General features: G+C 31.6%; 1 protein-coding gene across 1 annotated transcript; it reads right to left on the bottom strand.

Moving 5' to 3' along the window:
* Positions 1-1,106: 1,106 nt before the first annotated feature.
* On the bottom strand, positions 1,107-9,338 carry LOC106690808 (ALK tyrosine kinase receptor; the record flags this gene model as incomplete). The annotated part of the gene is made up of 9 exons (XM_014436385.2): positions 9,299-9,338; positions 7,733-7,915; positions 5,647-5,889; positions 5,305-5,406; positions 5,025-5,220; positions 4,164-4,254; positions 1,750-1,944; positions 1,281-1,471; positions 1,107-1,208 (listed from the first exon to the last, which is right to left on the bottom strand). Coding segments are annotated over exons 1-9 (1,343 nt in total), but the record flags the coding sequence as incomplete, so codon positions are not given.
* Between the last annotated feature and the right edge of the window lie 314 nt (positions 9,339-9,652).

Raw genomic sequence — 9,652 nt, 5'->3', positions numbered from 1 at the left:
CCCCTGTTACAGAGCTAAGGAGATCATTCAGTCATTAGAGTTGTTACTTTGTTATTCGTAGTAATAGTGTAGTAGTAGTAGTGCATATTTTGTAACTTTGATACCAATAAAGTTTTTTTAAGTTCTTTCCGCGGTTACATTCTTTATCTGATGTTAAAAAAACATCGGTGTCAAAAACATCGATGTTTTCAAAACATCGACATCGATGTCGCATCCCTAGTTTATGGTCTAATTGGTCCATTTTATAATTTTGATGATCAAATGTGTGTTTAAGAAGTTGAACAGGATTCCAAATTATAAAAGAAAATACTTTATTCATTATTTTAAGGAAAAAGATTGTCTATATGTACAGTGTAGTATTCCATGGCATTAAGTTACAAATGTTATGCTCTCTCGTTCTTATAGTTTTCTTTGCATGAATAATTCTTTAATATTTATATCCTTCATAAATAATTTGCTCAATAAGGACAAGAAAATAAGAGCCAGATTATGATTTGTTTGTCATTTCTTTTATTTTTAACAATTTTTTTTATCAGTAGATGTAGCCTTTAAAGTGAGCCATATGAATGGGTCAGAAAAGTAGATTAGAGTCCTGAGAAAGAGAACCCTTAGATGAAAGCCTTTTTAAAACAATGGACTATTATGATGAAATACCAGAATTAGTATTAACAAGTAGGTTTCTCCTTAGGAAGATTGTAAGTTAGATCAAAAGGAAGGCCTAAGGAGAAATGATAAAAAAAAAAAAAATAATAAATAGTTGTCTGAAGGAAACAGATTTGTTGACTGGAGCAAATACTTGAGAGTAGCAATTGAATCTGCCAATGTCAAAGTTTCTTTTTCTTTTTACCTGTTCAAGTTTGACAATCACTGATGGTTTCATATAACTATAAAAAAAATTGTTTTTTGAAAGCCATTCGACGGTATGTGAACTGTGGTTTATAATTTCTGGAATATCACTTCATCAATTTTACTTAGGTATAGGTCTCCTTTAATACGTCATAATATAATGCAATAGTTTCAGGTACACTATTAATAACAATTTGCTATATTCTGTTCAGGCAGAATTATGGTTATAATATTAATGTAATACAATTTAATAACAATACCAAACATCAGTCTTAGTTGTAAAGAGGCCGTCAAGGAATGCTTCTGGTGGCATCCACTTTATGGGCAACATTACTTTACCACCTTTTCTGTAATAATCAGTCCTGTAAAATAAATTTTAACTCAATTATGATTTATAGATAAATTAATTGAAGAAGTCATTTATTTTTACACACCTACATATGTCTCTAGCCATTCCAAAATCTGCTATTTTTACAGTTCTTCCTGGGCCTTTAGTTGTCAAAAGGCAATTTCTAGCAGCTATATCTCTATGAATAAATCCATTTTCCTCCATATATTTACAACCTTTTGCTGCATCAACAATACAAATCAACAAGTCTTTCATTGTTAAAGGAGATGCCCAATCCTAAAAATAATTTCAAATATTTAGACTAACAGGAAAAAATGTAGAAAACTATGATTAAGAGAATATATCATTTATTAAGTCAATAAATTATAACAATACATTTTACTAAACAACCAATAAACAATTTGATAATATTTTAATTTAATTAACATTTTTCTCTTAAGTCATTGATTTTAGGTTTAAGAATTAATGCTCTTAACTATTTTATAGTCTTTATAAGTGTACTAATTCAATTACTATTAGACAGCAAGAAATATTAGAAATTACAAAAGACATACCGGCTTAGGACGGGACTCCCTAAGGAATGTTTTTAGATCGCCACCTGCTAATAATTCAATCACAATAAATCGAGGATGTTTGTCAAAGCAAACTCCTATAAAGTGAACAATATTTGGGTGGTTAAGTTTGCTCATTATAAGAGCCTCCATCAAAAAATCATTTTCTGCCTGGGCTGATGACAGCTCAGGAAGAGTCTGGAAGCGTTAAAAGTTTATCAACACTTATTCATGTTACAAGTTTATTAATACTAATTCAAGTTCACATTAATACTTATTAAATGACCTAAGTATTTTTTAAATAATACTCTAACAAATTCATTTACTAATAAATGTTATGATGAGGTGGTAATAGTTAACTTTAGATTGATATGAGGAGAAGATGGTCGGGGGTGCGATCAGCAAAGATACACAAATTTAAAAAAAAATATTTATTTGTGCCACTGTTTTAACCTGAATTTCAGGCCTTTATCTGGGCTGAAAAAACAAAATGAGATAACCTTAATTCAGAGAAACAAAAAAAAGAAAATAACAAAATCTTTGAAATATATATAACAATAAATTGATTAAATAGTAGTTGATATTAATAGAAGATAAAATATAGTATTGTGGAGGTGAGAATAATGCAAAATAAATGGCAAAAAAATGATAATGAAAGGTGTTGAAGATAATGTGAATGATGAGCAATTGAATTAACATAATGAAATATCGAATTAATGGTTAAAAATAATGAAAAAACTCATCATGTTGATATATATTGTTTTCATTACAATATTACAATAATACCTCTACTATATTATACCAGGGCATTCAAAAAGTCCTGTCGTTTTTCGTTTGTTCGTTGTTTATTTTGATTCTAGGGTGTTTGCTAATTAATTCCGTTCAATACAACTTTTATCCATGTAAACACAAATGTTTATACTTTATGAATAGGAGGCTAAGGAGGATTAATTTAATGCAGTCACCATCCAACTGTCTAGTTAAAATGATTCCAGTTGAAACTCAAATTCGGTCGATTTTGCTCTATGAGTTTAAACTTGGCTCAAAAGCTGCCGAAACTGCTAGAAAAATATGCTCCGTGTTTGGGGAAGATGTGCTGTCTGAGCGGAAGGCACAATTTTGGTTTTCAAAATTTCGTGGAGGCGACGAGACACTAGAAGACGAGGCACGCTCAGGTCGACCAACTGTAGTTGATAAGGAGGACGTTCGAAGAGTAGTAGAGTTGGATCCGCGTCAAAGTTGTTCAGAGATAGCCTCTCAACTTAATATCTCAGCCACCACTGCCTGGAATTACCTTAAAGAACTGGGAAAAGTGAAAAAACTGGATAAATGGATTCCTCATAAGCTTTCAGATGCCAATATGCTTGTTCGCTTGACAACTGCATCTTCGTTAACTTCCCGCTTGAAAGTCGAACCCTTTTTGAATCGAATCATCACCTGTGATGAGAAATGGGTGTTGTACAACAACTTCAGACGATCATATCAGTGGTTGTCGGCAGATGAGAAACCTAAACAATTTCCAAAACCAGATCTCCATCCAAAGAAAGTTTTGCTCATTGTTTTCTGGACAGCCAAAGGTATAGTGCATTTTGAGATTCTGAATCAAGGGCAAACCATCACTGCAGAAGTATACTGCAATATACTGGACCATTGCCAATCCAAGCTTAAGACTTTTGATCCCTGCTTAGTCAACAGAAGAAGACCTTTGCTTCTTCAAGACAACGCTCGACCACACACTGCCAAATTGACCAGGGAAAAATTGACAGAAATAGGCTGGGAAGTTTTGCCTCACCCACCATATTCCCCTGACCTGTCACCCACTGATTATCACCTATTCAGAGATCTCGACAACAATCTGAGACAAAAATGTTTTCAAGACCGTGACAACCTAATTCACGAACTGACCACTTATTTTTGCAGTAAAAATCAACAGTTTTTTAAGGAAGGAATTTGGGCTTTACCATCTCGTTGGGAGAAGGTTACCGACTGTAACGGTGGATATTTTGATGAATAAAGGTGATTATTTGAAAATATTTATTTATTTATAATTTCCCCCAAAAAAACGACAGGACTTTTTGAATGACCTGGTATTTTATCTTCTATTAATATCAACTACTATCTAATTAATTTGTTATGTATATTTCCAAGTTTTGTTTGTTATTATTTTATTTTTATATTTCTCTGAATTAAGGTTGTTATCTCGTTTTGTTTTTTCAGCTGTGATGAAGGCTTGAAATTCTGATTGAAATGTCAGCTCAAATAAATAAGTTTTGTTTATTTATGTATCTTTGTGACCACACCCCCCACCATCTTCTGCTTATAGTAATAAATGACCCTTTGTGATTATTGAATAATGAATGTTTATGACAGTATGAGTAATATTCAGTTAATGTGTTTGAAGCTGAATTATAATTCACCTTAACAGCAACAGGCATTTCTACTGCATCTCCTATTCTGTGTCTGAAGAAAGCTTGATACACCTCACCAAAGGCTCCTTGACCAAGTGCTCTATAAAAATAAATATCCTAATATAATTTTAGTTAATCTCTTCATTGTACAATTAAAAATGGAATTCCCTGTTATAGCTTACTGCAACCATTCAGCTGTGTAATATAATGTTAAAAAATGCTAAATAGAGGCTGAGACTGCTGGAAAAAAAGATTTTGGTAGGAAAATTGATATATGACTAACCAACATTTCATAAACTGAAGAACTTATTTTACTTTTCTTATCTAATTAATTATATGTATTTATGCCTTAGAGGAATGGAGCATTTAAAACAAAACCCTTCTCAGAGGATCTGTACAGATATTCTTTAAAAAACTGTCAAAGATCATTGACAAAAGATAACTGTCAAAGAGACATTAAAATATTATATTAGCTTATGTAGTCGAATGGGTTGAATATATATAGATTAATCTCAATGAGATATTACAACTGAAGTTCAAGTAAATGGAGGCAACTTAATAGTTTCACTACAGACTATGAGATTACTCATAGTTTCATTCTTGCCCCTGTCAAAAGTGCAGAGGTTCAAATTCATTAAATTTATACCTCATTGAAAAATTGATCTAATGGATTATAAATTAATTTAAAATTTCATAGAAGTAAGAGAATGAGTTGTTCAGGTTGATGGTGTATTTAAAAACTTATTACTATAATGATAAATGGGCACTTTTAGGTAACAGCATTTAAAGAGCAATGTGGGAGTGTAAACCATAAGATGGAAATGTTCAAGATGGTAAAATGTGAACTTATTTTAAATTAAAATTATTTACTTGACGAGGCGCAGCTGTTCTCTTGGAATCTCTTTAAGATCCTTTGTGCTTATAGCACTGCCACCAAATTCGCAGTTTGGATTATATTCAGTCATCATACTATCTGCTGCAACTCTAAGTCTATTCAACTCTAAATCAGGTCCAGATATTGTTTGTCTTTGCAATATTGAGTTCTTATTCCTCTGGCATCGATGATCTTAAAAAAATAAACTTGAAAATAGAGAAAACTTATTTAGTGTTTAAATTGGAATAAGTAATATTTGTGAAAAAGTTTACATACAAAAGATAGAACCAATTATTGCTCCACAAACCAATACCACACTGTATATTATAAACAATGATACTTTTAGAAATGGAGAAATCTGAGGTTTGGAGTCGATCACTAAAACAAAGATCTCAAATTACCTCCTGCTACCTCAAGTTTTTTTTTATTTTAAGCAAAAAGTGATGATAAATTGATTTTGGCTCAAATAATTTGTATAGTAAATAAAATGAGTGCAAATATTCTTCCTGAAAATGATTTTAGAAGTTCATGTTTAATTAGGTATACTTTTTATTATTTATTAGCATCGTTTTTGGCTTCCGATCACTATAGATATAAACAAGAAATCAAAATTCTTACAAATGCACGATGTCGAATCATTGCCGAGATACCATCCTGAAGGGCATATGCATTGTACTGAAGACCAAATAGTGTCCAGTGCAATACATCTATATTGACAATCGCATCTAGATATTGCTGGAATAATATAGGCCTCACCAGGACCAGATGCACCTCCAGGGAGTATATCTTGCAGCATTCCATCTTGAATCCAAGAATAACCGCCTTCTCCATAATCTCCTTTTTGTGACCATGCTCCACCTCCTGTAGTTGAGGAACAAATAATTTTATAAAACATAAAATCCAAAAACTACAAAGGTTAATTGATAATCTCAAGACTATCATTTAATGTTTTATTAAAATCATAATCTTTCATAAACTAAAAGTACTCTCCAAAGTGTAAAATATTAAGTGTAGCCAGTACTTTAACTGACTTTCTTTTAACCCTATAACTAGTGCCAGCTGCTCTATTTTTGTCTTGTTAAGTGGATCCTGGAGGCATATCAAAATAGAGCTAATTCATTAATTTTCAATCCAGACAAAATGACAAATCAGGATTTATACTGGACTTGTTTAGCATCTGAGTCCCTATAAAAAATTTTTGTCAATATTTTAGACAACCTTGCTGCTTATTTCAATTGTTTGTGTACTGTTTTTCACAATTTTTCTGAAACTTAACTTAGAAAAAGTTTTTTTTATGATTTTAAAAAACTGCATGGGATTAGTATGGAATAGTTGATAAACTATTATTTGATTCCAGTTACATTATATATTTCTAAACTGATGGGCATAAGGATCCTTCTAGAATTTACTTTTCTAATTGACCTTTCTATTTAGATTGATTATCCTAAAAATCTGTGAGAGTAGAAGACAAAGTGTGTTGCCACCAAAAATTAAATACTCTAGAAGACAAAGTTAAGACATCTCAATTTTTAGTATGTAATTTAATTGAATTTATTATTTTATTAAGTAAATAAGTATTTACTTATTCTTTATGGGAAAGAAATACTATTCCAAAACATGCTTGAGCTTCTCTGGAATGTAATCTATGGGGTCTTATCTCAATTAATCTATCATTCATCTTAGCTTCCTGAAATGTAATCAAGGCCATCTGATGACCTAAGATCAACTCTTACATCATCGGTAAGCAGAACTCATTTTACTGTCCCCTAAACTATACTTGATGTGTTCTGAACCAATTTAAGGCAGTTTTGTCAGCTGTGATGAGAGAGGGCTAAGGTTGTTATTCATTCAATTTTCTTTTAGTTAGTCTTCTCCTCATAGTCCAAATAGAAATAAATTTCTAAGTCCTTGTAAATTTCATTTACATAACTTCTGAGTTGATTTCTGATTGCGGTGTGTTCATTAAGGTCTGAATTCAAACAAATATGTCATCCATATGACTACTGGAACTCAGACAGTGTGAACCTGCCTCCATAAAGCATCGTAGAGTCTAAGGAATCATTTAGTTATTGACACAGTGCCTTTAGCTAGGCTTACAATGGATGTATAAATTGATAAAGTATAAAAGCTTTTACCGAATAGTAATATTTTGAATTTTGTTTAGAATCACTGAAATGTTTTTTTTAAAAAATACTGCTATGAGAGCAAATATTACTGTGCCTGTAGAAGACCAAATTCAGACTGATAGTGAAGAAATTTCCTGATGCTTTGACAAAATAGTTACACAAGATTAAACAGAGATAAAAAGATAAGGTTGTAACTATTCATATTCCAATTGTACTATAGTTGCCCTCTGTTATAACCTTTCAATATACTTTTTTTTTTTTTTTTTAAATATGTATGTACATAAATGCCGATCAAAATGATACTAGAATCAAAACATACTGGGTAATTATTATTGGCCTATTGCAAGAGAAACATAACCAAAAATTCACAAGAAAAATCAATTATTTTTAAATTATATACATGAAAATTAAAATAGGTAAAAAATAAATAAATAGAAAGCTTTCCAATTAAACAAAAATTAATTTTCATCTTTGAATTTTTTTCTGCTTGGTAGACAATATAAATAGGATTAGATTGAAAAAAAATACTAATAGTTTTAGTTAAAGTTTTTGGAATTTTAATAACAAACATTCCTGACCTGTGTAGCCTCCTCCTCCACCTCCTGCAGTGCAGCCACCCCCACCTCCACCAAAACCTCCAGCTCCCATTAGGTTGCCAGTGCTGTTGTAGCAAGCTTTACCTCCATAACCACCTTGAGCCAGAGCATAACCAGTTATTTCATTGTTTGTATTGTTAGAGCGAAACCAGCCACCTCCAGCTCCTAAAGATTATATTGCTATGAATAGTCATTAATAAATGAAATATATCACATATTTAATGCATAGATTTATATGAATGTAATGAAAATAGTGAATTGATTAATATAATAAAATATTAGTATGTAAGTCATATAAAATGACAAATTATGTTTCCTTGGAAATTGCAATCCACAGATTGGCTTTATTTATTTTTTAAATCCAAAGTTGATTCACTTCAATTCCTAGATTATACTTAATTAATTTGTAATCTAAATGACCTAAACTTAATTTCAGTTTTGTCTAAGTAATCAGTCAAATAAAATTTGAAGTATTATTACACTATCATTGGAAACATTGATAACCACAGCCAGAACAACCTATTTGGTGTAACAGTTCAAAGAAAAGGATGCTCTTTCAGGATGGTCATGAATAGATTGCTCCAGAAATTTGAAACTGATGCTATCATCTGCCTTGAGGGGAAAGAGGACTCTGGAAAAAATCATCTTCTGAAGTTGAAACTCGGTACAACTCTATTATTGCAGCGCCAATAAAAAGTATTCGGAGATTGGCTAAAGAGCTTGTAGCTTCTAAACCTCACAAAAATTGTGGATTTAATAACTTGAGAAAAGTGAATTGATCGAGAAGACATTTCTGTAACAACTGTGGATAAATTGATAAGTATAGCCAATTAGGTAATAAGTTATCAACTTTTTCAAGGTTGGTACGGATTTTTCTACAACTTGTGAAAAACCCAAATGACTTATATGACTTCCCAAAGGAATTTATACTTGTGATGAAAATTTGATATATTCAGAAAACTATGATTAAAATACAACCAATCTGTTCTGCCTGTTATTAAATAAGGGTAATTAAAAAAAAAATTCTCTGTGTAATTTGAGTGATTCTTGTATATTAGAAGTGCACTAAATATTATATTAGATCATTAATTGACTATATGTAAGACAATTCAAAGAATGCCTACTACAACAAAAATACAAGTAAAAAACTCCTTAAAATGTAGGCCACTACAGAAGAAGGAAACAGTGCAGGACCAGAATATATATTCATGCTAAAAACCATAAATGAAATTCAGAAATAGAGGTTATGAAAAAAATAAAAAATAAATGTAAGACATTACATGTGTTTAACCTCTACTAAAACTAGTAACTAGATTTTGATTATAATAATTTTCAGAGTTTGTTAAAGTATTTGAGTGATCAAATTACTTGATATATGTAACTACTGCAACTTGAAAATGTAGATGGTAACATATAAGTGAAAAGCCTCTTCAATAGGCTATTAAGTGCAAGTGTAGTGACTATAATACAGGTTAAGACTACTTTAGGGATCCATCTAATTAATGCATTAACACTTTTAAGCGAGTGTAGATTAATTGAGAGTAATACCAATAATGGAGAACGAGCTAGAGGCACCACTACCCGACATGTTCTTCGCACGAAGCGTCAAAAGAAAAAGGCACAAACAAAGATTCCAGTTCCGAAGAAGTCTGGTCCAGCAGCTCAAAATGAATTCCAGGGAGAAGAAGTAGCAGCACAGGTAGCCATCTCTAATGACTACTGGCCACTGCGACAATTAACATCAGAAGAGGCACCTACGCAGGCACCCACACCAAATAAGAAACTTACACCGGTTATAATGAGGAAAGATGACCACACCATTCCACAGGTAAAGCATTTTTTAAATAAAGTGTTAGTGACAGACTATTATCTACGTCAAAAGTTCGACACATCAACCACTGT

Source organism: Halyomorpha halys, unplaced genomic scaffold (genome assembly GCF_000696795.3).
Source record: "Halyomorpha halys isolate HHAL.00 unplaced genomic scaffold, Hhal_1.1 Scaffold1879.1, whole genome shotgun sequence".
NCBI lineage: Eukaryota > Metazoa > Arthropoda > Insecta > Hemiptera > Pentatomidae > Halyomorpha > Halyomorpha halys.
The sequence above is the reverse complement of the archived record's forward strand: the minus strand, read 5'-3'. Positions and strand labels throughout refer to the sequence as shown.